The sequence below is a fragment of the Adiantum capillus-veneris genome, chromosome 21, assembly GCF_014529385.1.
Source record: "Adiantum capillus-veneris isolate H3 chromosome 21, ASM1452938v2, whole genome shotgun sequence".
NCBI lineage: Eukaryota > Viridiplantae > Streptophyta > Polypodiopsida > Polypodiales > Pteridaceae > Adiantum > Adiantum capillus-veneris.
In genome coordinates this window covers 3324591-3343639 of record NC_140951.1, presented here as the reverse complement: position 1 = coordinate 3343639, position 19049 = coordinate 3324591, and the positions used below count along the sequence as shown (strand labels likewise).

Genomic DNA, 19049 nt, shown 5'->3' with positions numbered 1-19049 from the left:
TTTGACGACAAGAAGCACCACAAGTTACCGTCTTGCAGTCAAGCAAGTGCAGTTACTTCCCAAAACGTGAAGATGTTGTCAAGGTTGCTGCGTTCCTTGAAAGAATCTATCTGAGTAGCATGTATTAGTGTCTCAAGGAGTGGCTAAATTCTCAAACTTAGAACCTTGGCAAGAATTTTGTAACCCAAGTTCAGAATCATGATAGGCTGCAACTGTCAAATATCATTCTAAGAGCCCCCCTCCTTGAAAATCAAGTAGATCGGGCCCTCTGTCAAGCTCTCTAGCAGCTCTATAGTATCCATGATACACTAGTAGGCATGTAGCAACCCTTGGCATCCCAATACTCTAGAAAGAAGCTGATGTCAAGCCATCCTCCCTTGGTTAGTTTCGCCGAGGGAGCGCACGAAGGATCCTCTCTAAATCCTCCAGAGAAAAGGGGCTCTGCAAGCTCTGGTGCTTTGACTCCATAACCTGCTCAGGAACATTGCCCCCAACCCTCTCTCTCCATACATCCTAGCGTTGTATTTGTGGCTCAGTTTAGAGGCTTCTAATAAAACTGTGTAGCCACTGCGTGCACGTCCTGACTCAGTGGCCATTGAGCCATCTACCCATTGCAATTTTCCCTCCACCTGAGTCCAATGAGCAGCCTTTATATGAAGAGCTCCCCTACAGTGGCAAGTAGCAAGCTCGTGCCGATCTTGTTACATTTGGTCCTCCTCTTAGGGATATGCAAACTCGACCACAAAGTTCTCTGCTTGTTTGCTACTGTCATAATAATAGGAGTTTTATCTGAGAAAGCAGGCCCTCCAAGAATGGAAACTGAACCCCCTGCCTACCCAAGCTATTTTCTGACATAGAACTTGTGAATCCGTGAAGTATCCCCCCCTCCCCACCCTCCCCAAGGGACACACACACACACACACACACACTTTTTTGTAAATCTGATTTGATTAATTTACAAGTGGGAAACCTCAAAGCAAGGAAAACCCACCAAAAAGATCAGATACAAGGGAAAGAACACTGTAGCGCGGATAGTGTGTCGTGCTCTCTACAATGGGTGCTCCTCAGTGCAATGTGCGTGACAATCTCACTCAAAACAGACTGAAAACAAGGGAACAATATACAACAACTGAGCTCACAGAGACACAACAACAGACCAGAACATATGACTCGACTATCTCAAAGAACTAATACAAACTCTGGCATGGCAGCACACTTAGCTCCAACCCAGGACTCACAGGTACAATGGGGTGTCGAGGCTCAGATGTGCAAGGATGGTGAAGACGTGCTGTGTATAGACTCCGCTACCTAAACGACCACCCAGGACCGTATATGAAGAAGATGATAATCCTGACGCAACAGCTACTATTCACATGTAGCCCCATAAAGAGCCACCAACGGCTCATAAATGTCAGCCATCTAAGTCTATCTGCAAACTGAGTGGTGGTGGTGACCTGGCCATGATGTCCAGTAGACCACCGTCCGTATCCGTGCCACGTGTCACTGCCCAGCACAGAGAGTCCGTCCAGTGTAACTAGGTCAGACCAACTGTACTAACTGTGTCCTGTGAAAGTGACACTGTAGTCTGCTATCTACAGGTTGCCCGCGACAAGACCACTCACCGTCTCGGTGAAAGGAATACTGAAAAAACTGTGAAAGAAAACCACTAGGTACTGCATCCGTACATCTTTCCTGAAGCAGGTGCAACGCCCATGACCTTACATGCCTCAAAAGTGGAGTTAAAAACACGCACTGCTTGCAAATGCCTTAAGCCTTTAAAAAGGCAGGAACCTAGTATGATTGCATAGTCCAAGAATCCCAATTGGAGAAACAGAATGAGGATAAGGCTCTACAGCAAAGAGATAAGCTTAGTTTGATTCCAGCGCATCTTTATCCTCCATAACCATAGTGAGAGGAAAATGACCTGGTCCATGCTTGCAGTTGCAGATGAACCTTGCCACACTTTTTGCAACAACACTCTTCTCGAAAAGAGGGATGACCATAAGCCCGAGTAACACCGCCAATAAGGTTAAGCTCCATCATGATGGCAGAACAAAAAGCCTTCACAGCAATAGGATGGCAACCAAGCGAATGCTTGAGCGCCACAAGGAAACGATTATGCTGATTATGCAGTATGCTAATGGGCTGATCATGCGGGGTGGGGGAAAAACTGGTTGAGGCTGAGAGGGGTGGGGAGGGCTAGATAGGGGCGAGGGGGGAGATTGGGTGGGTAGGGGCGAGGGCAAGGGAGGGGGTGGGGACGAATTGGGTAGGAGGCGAGTAGTGAGGGGGTAGAGGGACAAATTGGGGAGGGGGAGGGACTAGTTTGGGAGGGGAAGGGGGACGAATTTGGGAGGGGAAGGGGGACGAATTGGGTAGGGGGCGAGTAGTGAGGAGGTTGGGGGACGAGTTGGGGAGGGGTAGAGGGACGAATTGGGCAGGGGGGGGGGGGGACTAGTTTGGGAGGGGAAGGGGGACGAATTTGGGAGGGGAGGGCGACGAGTTGGTTTGGGAGGGGGGGGGGGGGGGGGGAGGGAGAGGGGCAAGTTAGGGAGGGGGTAGGGGGACGAATTGGGGAGGAGGAGAGACTAGTTTGGGAGGGGAAGGGGAACGAGTTGGGGAGGGGGAGGGTAGGGTAGGGTTGAGGGGATAGGAGTAGATAGAGGCGAGGAGGGAGCAGACAACTATAATGAGTAGGGAAATTATCAAGGACATGCTCTGTGAAGGGCGTTCACTAGACACAGATGATAGGTTTGTTCTTGTTGGAGAAGCAGACACCAATGGGGCTGATGTTTGAGGGGGGGGTAACTCCTGTAGAGGAGATTCTTTCCCGTTTCTATGATTCTTCATAGGCTCGTCAAATTCAAAGACTTTCACCAAGGGCGTATCAGGAGTAGCTTCTATGACCTTCAATCTTTGAGCTGTCTCAGGTGGCTCATTAGGTTTAGTTACTTTGGAAACATTGGAAGAGAGTGTACCTCTAGGCAAGGAGTGAATAGAGACTCCATAACAGGGCATAGATTTGGTAGCTTCCAACCACTCCAACAGATCTTCGTCTGACCCTTCAGGTGTAGTAGGCTGTTCTTGTTCAGGGTTGGTTTCCATTGACAAAGAAACTTGCTGCACCACGGGATCCATACCTCCTTCTAAGAGAATGGGTTGCATCGGGGAGCCAGAAGTATGTATCCACATTGCATCGTTTCCCCAGTCATGAAGTGCTTTAGTGTGTCGCAACCATGGTCTTCCAATGAGCAAGGGAAATCCGCCCTCAACCTGGGGAAGACAAACCACAATAAAATCCAAGTTACAAGTAAAGTCTTGTACCTGCAGAGGCACATTGTCCACTATGTCCACTGGGTAGACTGTCCGCTGGTCGGCCAATGTAACTGTGAAGGGAGCAAGGCGAGTAGGCTGTAGACCTAGAGCTAACATAGTGAACTCGGGCATCAGGTTGATGCCAGATCCACCATCTACTATCACTCCTGAGAATTGCCGACCCAAAACGGACACTGTCAGGCGAGGGCTTCTATAATCAGTTAGTGGAGCAGCTGGATTGGATATCATATAGGACTCTGATGGTCGCACTTGGAGGTGCCCGCCACTAGGACCTGCTCCGGGGTAAAGTGACTGAATAACAGCAAGGGTGTCGCTTCTTAAACTCGCATCTAGTTGCAGCATGTCATAGAGGGACACTTGTTGGAAGGGGTTCTTCAAGACCGTCTCTGCTCTAAGCTTTTCTTGTTCTACTAGTGGTTTCTCTGGTACCTTGATCTTCTGTAGATCGGAAACTGCTTCGAAGAAAGCTTCATCAATGTCGGAGAGCAACGATTTGGATTCTTTCATGGCACTGGGGGATGGCTTGTCAACAGCCGAAGGCAGGGTATCCACTAGTGTGAGAATGTGTGGGGGAGTTGAACTTGCTGGAATGCTAAGACCGAGAGCTGCTCTCTGGGCCCGAGTGAGGACACCCGATGGCTCCTCTACCAGCTGCAGCTTATTTTGAGGGGTAACCACGTGGGTAGAAGGGGGCGGCTGAGGAACGGTCTGCTATCAAATTGAGCTTGGGAAAGGCAAACTCATTTTGGCTTTGACTTGGGTTCGAAGCCGTGGATGCACGAATTTTAGGGCAATCCTTACTATAGTGATCCTTCATTTCAGGGCAATGACGGTAGGGAGGGGACCCTTCTGGCAGGGGGCATTTGCTTTGGTAATGCCCATATTCCCTGCATCTGTAGCACAAAATGGGCCGATTCAATGGGCGAGTCGAAGGGTGAGGTGGTCCTTGCTCTTGGTGCATGGAGTTGGAGGTGGAGGGATAGAAGTTTTGAGGTGATGAGGGAGCATGGGTATGATAAAAGCTCTGAGACGGAAAAGTACTTTGCATACCTTGCATAGGAGGGTCTGTTAGTAAAGGTGGCATATGGTGTGGATGGCCACATGGAGAAACCATGTTGGACAGGTGCTGGCCCTTGTTGAAGAGTAGGACCAAGACTTTGTTGTATTTGTCGCAATCCCTTGAGGTAGTAGAAGTCCTTGTCCTCGTGTCCAGACTTTTCACAGAAGTGGCAATAAACCCGAAGGAGGCATTCCTATGGAGGGTGCCCTGGAGAGCGGCATGAGCTACACCAAACCATAGCCTTAGTCTCCTGCTGAGACTTGAGCTCTTCTAGCTCGCGCTTGATCTGTTCCATTGCCTCGTGATGTGGAGGCTTCTCCTGTCTAAGAGAGAAGGACCTCTCCTCTTGAAGAGCTCGCTGTAACTTTAGGGCTTCCAGTTCCATGCGTAAAGAAGTTAAAGGATCAGAAGGAATTTCCAAAAACAGTGAAGGGGTCTCTACCTGAGGAGAGTTGGTGAACAGCTTCCTAGCTCCCTCTATCCTAGTAGCAGCCGTGACAAACTCCTCCAGAGTGGCGTCGAGTTGGAGACTCTCTCAGAGTTTTTGGTGGGAAGTTTTGGGAAGAGCCTTCTCCACCCACTTCTTGACCATAAATTCCCCTGGTTGCTGAGGAAGCTTGGCAACCAGAGACTTGGTTTTAGTCATGAGTTCTGCAAAAGTCTCCTCTGGCTGGAGCACCAGGTTGGCCAACTCGTCCAAAACCTTTTCCTGGTTGTCGCCTGGCCTGAACGTTGCACAAAACTGTTGTCGTAAAGTGGTCCAAGTTGTAAAGTGGTTCTCTGTAAACTGACTGTACCACTTGTCTGCTAAACCATCCAAGGTAGATGGGAAGAGTACTAAGTACGCATCTTCTCGGTTGAGGCCACGACCTCTGCAGAGAGAAACAAACCTCCGGGCATGGTCGTCAGTATCCGCTGAGGAGAGACCCTTGAAAGTCAGAAACTTAATATTCACCTTAGCTAGAACGCTTGTGAGCTCCTCCATGGCTGTTTGTGCAAGAGCTTGTTGCACTAGAGCTTGCTGTAACACAGGGGATAAGAAGTTTATTTATTCGGGTGACTGAGGACTCGGGAGGTGTAGAACTTGTTGAGAGAATGGAGGTAGCTGTAGGGGAAGGTAGGGGTACTTGAGCTGGTAGACTTCTACTTGGCACGAAGGGTTGACGTTTCCTGTGGTAGTGCTTCAAAGGACTGAGTAGTGGGCTTTGTCGCTCTTTTGACTGCCTTGTATGTGTGTCATGCAGTAACCAAAAGCCACACAAGCCTTGGGCACGAAGACCTTCTACTTGTTGTAACTTGCTGTGAAAACTGGTCCAATCGCCACTAGACCAAGGCGATCGACTGGACCACCTGGCTGGACCAGGGACGAGGAAGGACTAGACCAGGGATGAGGACTAGTTGGACCAGGGACGAGGAAGGACTAGACCAGACGAGGAAGGACTAGATCAGGACGAGAGTTGGGTCAGCTAGAGTAAGCTGTCCAAGACAAACTAGCAGGCTGCACTGGCAAGGCGAAGCTAGGTAAAACCCAGCTAGATCCTCGATTCTCGATTTGCACCTCAACAGAGAGTGAGACTTTAGTTGAGGTCCCACCGTGATCGCCAAAATGAGAGCACCTGTAGCGCGGATAGTGCGTTGTGCTCTCTACAGTGGGTGCTCCTCAGTGCAATGTGCATGACAATCTCACTCAAAATAGACTGAAAACAAGGAAACAATAGACAACAACTGAGCTCACAGAGACACAACAGCAGACCAGAACATATGACTCGACTATCTCAAAGAATTGATACAGACTCTGGCGTGGCAGCACACTCAGCTCCAGCCCAGGACTCACAGGTACAATGGGGTGTCGAGGCTCAGATGTGCAGGGATGGTGAAGACGTGCTGTGTAGAGACTCTGCTACCAAGACGACGACCCAGGACCATATATGAAGAAGGTGTTAATCCTGACCCAACAACTACTACTCACATGTACCCCCATAAAGAGCCACCAACGGCTCATAAATGTCAGCCATCTAAGTCTATCTCCAAACTTAGTGGTGGTGGTGGTGACCTGGCCACGATGTCCAATAGACCACCGTCTGTATCCCTGCCACGTGTCATTGCCCAGCCCAGAGAGTCCGTCCAGTGTGAACCAGGTCAGACCAACTGAACTAATTGTGTCCTGTGAAAGTGACACTGTAGCCTGCTACAAACACAACAGTGTTCTGCGATGTAAAATCGCTAGAAGCAAACATAGAAGAGTTGCAAGATTTCTAGGGATATGTCCCCAGTGTTAAAGGCAAAATGTAACGATTGCCTCAACGAAATCTTGAAGGATGGAAAAGGATCCACCTCCGGACGGTGAAACATATAGAAATTGCGATGGTGCCACAGAGACCACAGCGACCAAAACTTGACCCATGCGAAAAAGATGGCAAAACGTTGAATGCCAAAAAGTAGAAACATTTGTCGAAAACCATCGAGTGAAATCGAAGATTCATACAAGTAGAAACGCATCGAAGGAATGTCTTGGTGCAGCGACAATCCCAAAGCAGATGTCTGACATTCTCATCAGCAACGGAGCAGCTGACACAACGAGAGGAGCTAATGTGACGCGCTTATAGGAGAGTTCCAACCGGAAGAACTCCCAACAAACAACGCGAAAGAAACAGACGCTCCTTAAGAGGCAAGTGAGACTTCCAAATCGCAGTGAGAGCCTGTCTCCACCGTTGTTCAGATTTGTGCAAAGCCCAGAGCGTATTACATTTATCAGCCAGCCAAGAGTCTTGCACAAGAGAAGCTTAGATATGTCAGGCAGAAATCGCACCCATAGGAGTGTGCCATAAAGTCCAATCCTGCATACGACAGCCACCTGCCAGCGACGGAATAGGGAGGAAATCAGCCAGCATATGCTGGAGCAGGCTCCAAATCCGACGATAATGCATGTCCAACCCAAAGCGTGCTGCTGCTTGAGAAAAAGTAAGCAAATTCCCAGATGAATCCACCACATCATCCACTGTGCATATGCCACGACCAGAGAGGAAGTAGGCTTGACGAGGCGATTGATCAACAAGGGTAAGAGAGAACACCTTACTCCAATGAATGCTTTCCAAACGCAAGGAATTCCCATCTACTTGCTGCTTGTCATGCCAGTAGAGATGGTCTGTAACATCTTGCCAAGCGGAGAGCAAGGCAGAGGTGAATAAGCAACCAAGAACATAACCATCCATCTTGCCAAACACAATCTCCCAAAGGGAAGTCTGCCAACGACCAAAAGCGGGAGTGGTAGCGTGCCGACATAGATCATCAACCATAACTGTCCATGGCTGAGATTGTCGCACAAGAGGAGGTAACAACATATAGCCTTTCTTGCCAATGCATGGCGTCGAAGGTCCAAAATATTCAGCCCCCCAAGACGAGTGCAAAGTTTCTGCATTGCTAACAAACGGAGGCCTTTCTTATGAGAACTAGTGCACAACAAGTGAGATACAATATTAGACATAAGCAATGAGAGACGAGAGTGAGGCCAGTGCAACAACAGCAAGTAAAATTGAACATATGCCATCATGATACTTTGCACAATACGAAGTCGAACATGTAGCGGCCATGTACACAGTTTCCAATAGTGCAATTTGACATTCAATCGTTGCATAACCCAATCAATTTGCTGTGTATTGGTTACTTGCCAGCCGATAGGGTATCCTAAGTGCCTGACCACCACATGTGGATCAAGAATCTCACTAGGCCATAGCAGATGATGCCAGTCACAAACATCCAGAGGCAAGAGTTTGGATTTCTGAAAGTTAACCTTAAGGCCTGCTGCCAGGCCAAATGTATCCAATGTCTGCATAATTTAACGCACATAATCCTGGTTATTGCGGGGTATGAACAACAAATCATCAGCATAGGCCTGCCCTACGAAGTCTTTGCCATTCGGTAATTGCAACCATGAAGACAACCAAGCGAAATCAAATGATCCAAATACAGTAACAAGGGGTGGGTGGCAATGCCATACAACAAGGCGCTAAGCGGGCAACCCTGTCTCACAAAGCATCCAAGAGGCCAAGGTTCTGTCAGCTCCCCATCAAGGAGACGTGAAGATGTACTGCGAGCATACAAGAAGTATACCACATTGACCATCTTAGGACCAAATCCAAGGGCCCCCATCGTGGCAGCAATGAAATCCCATTGTACCGTGTCGAAAGCCTTTTCAATGTCTACCTGCATCACAAGGACATCTTGCTGGGAATGCTTTGCATATTCCATTCCAATCAATACATTAGCCAAATTATCCAAAATCTGGCGAGGAGGAATAAAGCCATACTGCGCGGAATGGATACCAACCATAAGAGGTTCCTTGATACGGTTCACAATGATTTTAGCCAAGATTTTATAAATAACTGACACAAGGGTTATCGGCCGCCAAATGCGAGAATTGCTCACAAAGTGCTTGTTTGGGCAATAACTTCACAACAAACCCTCTTTCCAAGACATCGGCAAACACTGCTTCGCCCATGGAATGTTCATCATGTAAAGCAAAGGTTCTTTCAAAGGCTCCCAAAAGGAGATAAAAAATTTCCATAGTGAGCCCGTCCTAACCAGGCGAACGCCATCTGCCAAGAGCAAGCAATGCCGAGTGCAATTCATTTTTGTAAAATCCGCCTCCAAGGCCAAAGTGGTCTATGCGCATTTTGCATACAGACTTATCAAATTGTTGCATGCCGAGGACATACCACCAATCTAATCTTGCACGATATGTAGAAAAGGCATTATGTTGAAATATGTACCCCGAAACATTAGGATGCAAGAGGGTCCACAAATCCAACATCTGTGTGCATGCAGCAAGATTTTTCCAGGCTTGCAATTCTATGCTCATCATGTGGGAATGTCCTATGGTATTATCCGATAAAGTGGGTGCATTGTTAAAATCACCACAAAGCAGGGCATTGGAAAGCCATGGATAAGAAGATATCTCATGCCACAAAGTAGCTCGTTGTCCCAAGGCTGTATACGCATAGACACCACAAAATTCATAAATCTGACCATTGATCATACATTGGACCACCATCCAACAACTCTTTGAATCATTGTATGCCAGAACTGGCTGCAACTTATTCCTAACCATGATCAAAACACTCAAAAAATTCGACAAACCAACATATGCTATCCAGTATCCTGCAAAGTACGAGCATTGCCGAGCATATTCATGTTGATTGTGCTCTTGCAAAACCACAATGTCTGCAATACATGTATGTACATAGTGTGAGGTTAATCTCCATTTGTCAGGGTTACATAACCCACGCACATTATATGAAATGCATTTAACACAACTATGCATTGAAGACATATGTACATAGGCAAAGTAAGGAAGGGACTAAGTTAACGTGCACATAAGCACATGAACATCAGCAGCCCATGACTCAACCACAGTATTCTGCATGCCTATCTCAGAGGCAACAAGGCCTGCAAGTGATTGAGAAGTACCATGAACCACGGCATCTTTGTAAGAGTGCACCACCTCATTCCATGCATCAGCAAGAGTGCGATTATCATTACAGGGAAGAGGTTTCTGCCCCACAGATTTCACTTCAGGAGGTACACAATTACGAGAGGAGAGCTGCGAATGCATCTTAACAGTTTTCTTGGGATTCACCCAAGGAGATCCATCCGCCGAGTCCACCTATTTCCCCTTGTTTTTGGTTTCAGGAATAGAGACAGACTTTCCTTTTCTCTGAGGATTGGGAGAATCAGTAGGTTTGACCTTGCCTTTATCCACAGATAAAACATCAGGCAGCACAGAAGCCACAGCAGCGGCAGATTTGGGATGAGGGACTTCCCTCTTAGTAGAAACCACAAGCTGAGGAACAGTTAAAGGAGGGGGTTGCAAAGTAGGCTCAGAACATTCAGATTGCATGTGTCCAAATTTTCCACAGCGAAAACATGAATTTGCAAATTTTTCCCATCTAAGCTTAAAAGGGCATTTCGCAATGAGTGGGTCTCCCGAATTGACAGTAATACCTTCAGGGGTGGGAACATCCGTATCCAAAGCACACAAAAGCGATTTGTATTGGCATCAAGCTTAGGAGGACAAATTACTTTCCCCAAACGTGAGGCAAGCATAGAAAGAAAGTGACGCCAAGTGCCTCGGAAATCAAGAATTTCCACCCATACCGAGCACTTATGACGGATTAGACTTTGATAGTCCTTGGTAAGGGCCCACGGCAATACCTGTGTCATCTGAGTACTAAAGAACAACGGAGACAACTCAGGCAACATATTACGTGCATCAGTGTCTACCAACAAAACTTCATAGAATCCTCTGTCACCGAAGTAAACACCTCGAACCGCCTGGCGTTTAAGAAGAAGGTCTACCCACTGACCCACATCTTGTGCAGTAGGTATCTTTGCCCAGGAAGAACAGAATAATTGCATTTAAAGCATAGTGCGCCACTGGGTCCATCAAAGCTTGAACAGGAATGAGCACTTCAGTAGCAGGTTCTTGCTCCTCCCAAGCGTTCCGAGCACCATCAAAATCTTCTGATAAACAAGCTCGGATCTCACCCATTTCCGAAAACTCAGGTGCCATCTGTTTTCTGCGTTTGTATGAGCTTATAAAGGGCACAACTGAATCGGACATACACTGAGAGCTCAACGTTTTGTACTGCTGACAACAACATTGTATCCGAAAAGTTCTCTGTACGCAAGTCTATTTACTGAATATGAACTGCACCAAAGCAAAGTGATAATCAAACACTGTCTGTGCTACAGTAAGCGTCAAACCTGAATTGCTCTCCTCAACACACACACACACACACACACACACACACACACACACACACACGCTCTGAAGCAGACCAGCAACAGCATACGGAAACCGTAAAGGGCAGGTGTTGACGGACCAACGAGCTTGCTGATGCAGGTCCCGCAATTACACAGGCTATGCAGGGCACAGTCCACACAGAGACGCAGTTCGCGCCGGAGGTTACTAGCGTGGAGCTTGCAGCCAGACAGAGCGTGTAGGGAAACCTTTGCGCAGGGGCTTTAGACACAGCGTGCGTCAATTTTTTCACACACACACTACGATCACAGTGATTGCAGGAGAAACTATCCTGAGCCCGCACATGCCTGATTAGATTGCCGAATACGGCTCTCACATAGATGGTGCTCATGAATCATGAGCATATCAATTTTGCCCCCAACAAGGCAGCTGTGTTACTCTTGCTTCAACTGACCTCTCTGCTACATAAACTTGCCCCCCCACCCCCCCCTTCTTCTCTTCCCCCCGTCCCTGTACATTCCATGACAGCCCCGCGGTCCTTGTACATTTCGTGAGACAATCTTCATGGGGTCATTGAGAGAAGACTATAGCTACCGCAGCAGCCAAGCGTGCTATCTTCGAGGCCGGCTTGGATGGGGAGTAGTCCTCATCCATCCAAGCGACCCCAAGATAGGTGTGCCTAGAGTGTCTGTCCAAGATGAGCATGCAATCTGTAGAGCTACATCCTTTGTCGAGGAATCCTCATGTATATGTACATAGCAAGGCGTGCTTTGGGTGTTTTCAAAGAAATACATCACAATGTGTCTGCATCGAGCTGCATTAGGTGGCAACACAGAGAACTTGGCCAGTGGCCATAGGGTCTGTACCAAGTCTATCTCTCCCAAGTCCCACGTGTGATGAGAGAATTCAAGAGCTGAACATGGAGCCAATCTAGCACTATACGCATAGTCCACTCTTTGTGGTGCATGCCACACAACAGAAATGAGAAACCAACAGCTATGCCCAACGCATCTACTCCTTTGGCTTCCAAAAAAAGAACATGTACCCTAAACCAAGCTGCCTCAATGTCAAAAGATGGGTCGCTAAGGAAGAGTGTAAAGTCGTAGTTAAAAAAATCCCATGGCCCGTCCGCTAATGTCAAAGCTGGTCAACCATTGAGGGACTAACTCAAAGGGGGAAGTTGCACCCTCAGCTGCTTGGGGCGGGAGGGGGGGGGGGGGGGGGGGCTGCTCTTGCTATAAGAAATAAGCACTTTCACCTCTTTTTGTGTAAGGAGTAGGGTTTTTATAAGTGGTCCTGTGTTGTCCCCACTTGTTCGCTTCCTGCTTTTGAATGTGTGGAGTGAATGAAGGTTTTTTCTCTTCAATTTTTCTCTAGGGAGAGTCTATGGAAGTTTTAAGGTTTCCATGGATGTGTGTATGCGAGGAGTTGAGGGAAGAAGGTATGGTTTTCTACAAGACAATCTAACCCTATATCCGTGCCATTGGGGTTGAGGCTACACCAATGAGTCCAATAGAGTGGATTTTTGTGTTGCTTTTGCAATGGTTTGAGAGGGGCCTTCTTGTGACTAGATTTTTGGTGTGTTTGATGATCCTTCTTGTGTGTTTTGGTGGCTATCGACTATGATTCTAAGCTTTGATCAACTCGACTCCCTTCGCAGTGTATGTGGGTAGGGAACGGCTTGTAGTTCGAAAAGTTTGGAGCTTGAGTTCAGTGTGGGGAGGTTTTCTCATTGAACTCTTGAGTGGCCTTGTGTGAGGTAAAGAAGAAGGGGGTTCCTTGTGGTGTTAAGGTGTGTGAGTGTGCGCACACTGTCTCTTGCTCCATCAACACCACTGTCGAAAATGAGCCCTAATTGCTCGGATGGCCAGTGGGGGGGGGGGGGGGGGGGACTGAAGTTGGGCGAGCAGGACGATGAGGCGGGGGCGGCAGCGGGCAGCTGGGGAGCACGCACAAGTGGAGACGGGGGGCTGCGAGCGAGGGCAAGCAGGTGGAAGGTGCACAAGGGGGAGGGGAGGCAGCTGGAGGATGAAGCAGCAGCAGCGAGCTGGTGTCCTGAGGTTATCCATGTTTGTTCATAGGAGTGCTCAGTGGTGCATGTGAGCTTAATTCTAGGAATCAAATTCTAGGCAAGCGAACTTCAATAATGTAGATTCAGAGACAAATTTTGAATTGGTCCTGGAATAACTCCAAACGGCATGGAATGAGGACTCCTTTGAGCATAAGATCAATGCGAATGAACACTTTTTGCATTGTGAGATCGTGTCCTTAAGATGTCTTAGCAAAGAGGATTATGGGTCACCTTTATAGTTCTGTTGGCAGTTGTCAAATGATGTCAAGGTTTTGTCTTACCTCCATATAGCATTGAATGATTTAGGGATGAATTTGGTAGCTTTGTAGATGCCTGAAGGATTAGAAGGTGCATTGTTCAACGCATATGTAGATCCTGTTGTTCATACAGCTATCTAGAAGCACAGAGCCACATCCAATAAAGTTTTAGCGAAGATCTTATGGATGGTTTTAGAAATATCTAAAATTTTCTGCTTGTCGACTGTTTGATGCAGAATTTGTGCTTTCTAAATGTGAGATGAAATTTTTTTACATAATTGTATTGCAGGTGTCCGTGTCAGGCTACAACCATAAAATTACTTCTCTTTTGGATACAATAATTGACAGGATCATCAAGTTCCAAGTAATAGAAGACCGTTTCTTGGTAGTGAAGGTACAACATGAAATGCTTTTATAATTATTTTGAGTAAGTAAATTCGATTATAGCCCTGTGTGAGATTATAAAGGGATAGAGCTCTAGATCTAGGGGTATGAAAAATATATTTTGAGGGAGTACAATCATGAAAGCATGTATCTGGCTGGCTTCATCTGGTCCCAAACTGTGGGTGTATGAAAACTATATGTTGAGGGAGTACAATCATGAAAGCATGTATCTGGCTGGCTCCATCCAGTTCCGAACTGTGGGTAGGCCCTGTTCAGGGGCAAAGATCCCAGGAAGTATAGATGCACGGGGTGGGGGAAGTTTGGGGCGGGGGATCAACCTGTCCTCTGAATATCTAAGAGAATGGCAAAAGGTACAGAATGAATGTGCTACCATGAAAAATCCCTAAGTCGTGACATGAGGATGGTGTTAACATAGATGGGGAAGGAGAAAGTGATGAAAGGGATGGAGCTCTAGAAATGAATGTGCTATTTTTAGTTGTGACATGATGATGTGTAAACATAGATAAGGAAGGAGAAAGTGTGTGTATGTGTGTGGGTGCGGGGTGGGGTGGGGTGGGGGGGTGGGTGTGGGTGTGGGTGTACAGTGTGCGAACTCATGGAGGTGAGAGGACGAACCTGTGTGAAGACGGGCTGCCCCTACACCCTGTCGCGTTCTGTCTGCACCTGAAAAAACCCTACTGCGTCATCCTGTGTGTGCTGCTGCGCGTCGAGTTGCTGCGCGCTTCGCCTGCGAAACCCTAATGCGACCAGGTTTTCTCGACATCTTCTCTTCAGCCCAGCGCAACATTCTGCAGACCCCAGCCAGCAGGTTCTCTCTCTGCAGTAATGTCATTGCACAGTCTTTCAGCCCTTTGTACAGCTCGTTTGCTTAGGTTTTTTTTTTTTTAAAAGGTGTGTGTGAGGGGGTGTGTGTGTGTGTGTGTGGGAGGGTGAGTGTTCAGTAGAGTTTTCCCCTAAAGCTGTACAGTGAGTGCCTTTGAGTTCTCATAGAAAGTAGTAGAAGAACAGAAAGTTGGTACAGGGCAAGATAGCTTAGGAAAAATCAGCGTATTCAAGTTTCATGACAAACATCCCCTGCATCTACAAAAGACGCAAAGCGATGGACTCTTCATCATATGATCCAATGGCCCTCATCAAGAAATGCTTACATGAAGATTTTGAAGATGCATGTAGGGCCTGGGAGGGTACGGAACCTGAGAAAGAAGTTGTCATTCCTGTTCAGCAATTAATGGATCCTGTTGCCCAACATGCGCTAAATGTGGTTATACTTTTCTTTCTTGGCAAAATGCCTACTGCACAAGATGTGGGACAATGGGTGGATTTCATGTTGAAACGCCAAGCGGTTCGTGGGGTTTATTTTGGAGCTCGAGGATTTTATGAGGTTTTGTTGGCCGCCAGTGCGGCTAAGGAGGGCCTGCTTGAAATGTCGCCGCTGTTTTTCATCACGCAAATGACACGTTTATTGCCATGGGCTCTCACAAAGGACTTTCAGAGTCTCATTCGGCATAAATGTCCAGTATGGGTGAAGGTGGTGGACTTTCCTCGTACATGGCGTCACTTTCTTCTGCTTATGGCTGCCAAGTTGGACAAAGTGGTTTGTCCTCCCAGGTTGGATGCGAATACTAATAGATTCTGCATTTTGTGGGATATAGATGTCCCTACACTATCAGGCATAATGATAAATTCAGGTGACCCATTAGTAGGGAAACACCCTTTTAAGGTGAAATGTGGCAAATTTGCCAACTCTTGTTTTCGAAGTGAATCTTTGTTGTGTCACGGTAGAACCTTGGCTTGGAGTGTCCAAGTTTGTTACAGTGGTATCAGAGCGCAGAAAGATTCTTCTACGGAGGATTCAATCCTTTTTACAGTGCACACAGCTTTTGGGAAAGAATCTTCGTGTCCCGACCCCGGACTTATTAGCCACTCCCACCCTTAATACATCGCGCATCGGGCACGCTCCCGTTTTCATCGCTCTGTCTTACAGGGCATAAAGCCATTAAAAATCTCAAATTACACATGGGTTCTGGTGAAGAATCTCACAGAGATGACACCTCTCAGTGGGAAGGCAAAGAAAAGTTGAAGATCTGGCGCGGGAGCTGAAGAAAAGAATGAATATTTGGGCTTTTTTTTTCGGACAAGTTTGCTAGAAAAGGAGTACAAACGTCAACTACAGATTGGCATATGTGTGACCAGATTGATTAAGTACTCCAAGGACCCGAGATTGGTGATACGCCTGAAGAATTACTAGATTGATAAGATTTACTAGAGACGACGTGTGGCCATTGCTTCTCTCAGGTAGGGAGTAAAGCCAAAAAGACAGACGAGTGCAGAAAAGGAGAACTTGTACTCGTTGAAAGACATGGACAAGCGAAGCAAAAAAAGCAAATCTTCGGAAAGGGCAAGAAAAAGGCAAAGAAGCCTAGATTTCGCTCAATTTTTGACAATTCTACCGAGGACTCATCCTCTGATACTTCGGACTCCGACGATCACATGTTTTATGCAAAGAAGAAACTTTTTTATAAAGCCAACCAATATGACTTCCTCGAAGATAAAAGTAAGAAAGTAAAAGAATTTAAAGGTGGACACTCGATTTGAATCCTTTCCGAGATGCTCAAAGATGGTGGTTCACTCTTCTACTGAGAAAGGAAGCTCCGGTTAAATGGTTGAAAGGCTTTTTCTTTCTTCTTGGCTAACTCGGGAGTACGAAAGAGATATACGAACTGCTTGGAATCATCTTTAAATGATCAAGGGAGATTCTTTGGACGCTTATTGCGAGAGATTTTGGAACTCTTTTCTACCAGCCTCTTCATTTAGGAAGGTCTTGTTTAAGGAACAGATTGAGTGGTTTTGTTGCGGACTTCCTACAGATATCCGAGAGTACTGCTTGTTTGAAGAATTGATGGATCATGTGAAACAGGGTTTTTGCGATACATTCGGGAAATTTGACTTACCCCACTGATGAGATCTTGACTCAGAGAACCCAACAGACCTCTCACAATGAAAGTAGAAAGAGAAAGAGTTCCCAGAACAAAGAAAAGAATGATACACGTTTCCGACACTTTGAGAGAAAGGGTTATCTATCTCAATAAAGAGAAGTGTTTTGGATGCGGGGAACATGCGCACATCTCCACAAAGTGCCCCAAAAAGGCACAGCAAGAATAGACTGAAGACAGGCTAGAGAGCTCTAGAGCACTAGAGGAATGTGGCAGAAAAGGCAGATGAAATCAGAACTGGTACCACTTTGCATGGGGCCTGAACCGAATCAGATGAACGAAAGTACAAAACTTTGCCGCACTTAGGCAAAGTGAAAGATCAGGAAGCCCTCATTTTCTTTGACGGAGGAGCCACGACCAACTTCTTTTCACTTGAATTGGCGGCTCGATTTGGAATTACGCCCGACAGGCTGAGGCCACTGGCGGAGGTAGTTCTAGCGGCACCCGGATGGGATGATGCCATTACACCGATACCTGGCAATTTTCGTTTGCAATGTCAGGGGTGTTTAGGGCACAAGGACTTCTACATAATGCCCTTGGGAGGTTGTGACGTCCTCCTCGAAATCCCTTGGTCCGCCTTCTCGCAGAGGTGGGCAAGATCTTGGACGTACAGATACTCGGACGAGGTTACTATCAGATCGAGTTTGAGACCTCCGAGATGGCGTCCAAGGTCATCGCCATGAGTCCACTGACCATCCGAGCAATACGTGCCCACTTTCGATAGTGGAGACATGGTTTTGAACCTGCTTCGGATGTTCTAGTAGAGGAGGCAGACATCCCCATCTCTGTCTGCTTTCCGGGTTTGCGGAGGGAGTACTTACCACTATTGTCCAGGATAGGCTCTGCCATTGGGACTGTCCTGGAGACACCTCGCACGGCAGCCTCAGTAGCTGCCAAGGCGGCTGGCATTCCCTCAATTCGCGTTTTGGTTAGAGACACTCATATGCTCCCAAAGGTTATTCTTCTGCCTCGGGTGAGTGGGGCTTGGTTCAGACAGAGTGAGTATTCGGGCTTCCCGAACCAGTGCTTCATTTGTCGACAGATGGGCCATCTAGCAAAGGCCTTTCCACGGAGGAGGCCTCGACCTACACCATAGCCTCAGCCCCAGCCTGCAAGGGCTGGCCAACAGACACAGCCAGAGACAGCGCACACAGGCCGAGCCACCCTCTGAGACTAGGGCTCCAGCGGAGGAGGGATGGCAGCAGGTCCATGGTAGACGAGGACAGGGGCCACAGCATCAGCCTGGCACTCAGAGTGGTCCTCAGGCGCCTACTCAGCAGCAGTGGGTTCCCACGGGGAACCGTTTTGGTCCTCTAGAGCAGGATGAGGTCCCTGTCCCAGCCCCTACCCCAGCTTCACCCTCGACAGCCCCTCCCCCCCCCCAGAGTTCGCTCCCTCTTCCTCATCCTCCCCCCCGCCTCTTCCCCCCGACCCTCTTACCTCTATTGCTCCCTGCCACCTCTCTTCTCCACCGCTCCCCCCCCCCTCCTCCTGCTTCAGTTCCACAGTCGACCCAGAGGGCAGGGCCTTCTCCTGCGGCTAGGAGATCTCTTGGCAGCGCCTTTGCCACGAGTCGCTTAGCGAGAGAGGGACAGCCTTTCCTGCGGCCCCCTCTGCAGGTACAGACATCTTCCCTTGCAGCTATCCCTCGTGGTCTGACGAGCATTGACATCTATCGCCGATGGGACTTCTTCGACTACTGCTTTACTCGTTTTCTCGGCAACCCCTCAGCAGACCATGAGGCAGCCTGCTTCAGGGTCCATGTTTTGTTCCTTGCCGCTAGGGGGACAGAGGCTTTGGACTCAGCAGTTGGCTTCTCCTTCCCCCTCTGCGGCAGAGACCAAACAAAGTGGACTCTCGACTCAGTGTTGGGATGGTTACACACACAGGTCCTAGAGTTCTCTCACCACATGGGAGAACTAGGAGTTACAGATATGCTTCAGACTTTGTGGCCATTGGCCAAGTTTGCGGTGACACCCCAGACTCAGCAGGATGTAGACACATTGTGTATACACAGTGCTTGCCATGCTATGTATACATTCATGAGGACTCCTGGACAGAGGAGGTTGCTTTACGTACGGCTCGCTCTGCTTGGGCTTGGACCAAGCATTCGTTGCAGTCACACCTATCTAGAGGACGCTCGGATGCAGATTACTCCCCATCCAAG

At 47.9% G+C, this 19049-nt stretch overlaps 1 protein-coding gene across 1 annotated transcript in view; it reads left to right on the top strand.

Moving 5' to 3' along the window:
- The window catches only part of LOC147430469 (insulin-degrading enzyme-like 1, peroxisomal), a 211002-nt gene that overhangs the window by 169295 nt on the left and 22658 nt on the right, over positions 1–19049 (top strand). Inside the window, exon 19 of the mRNA XM_086493095.1 lies at positions 13774–13878. Within this exon, the coding sequence (XP_086349221.1) occupies positions 13774–13878 (105 nt within the window). The remainder of the gene's footprint in view (positions 1–13773; positions 13879–19049) is intronic.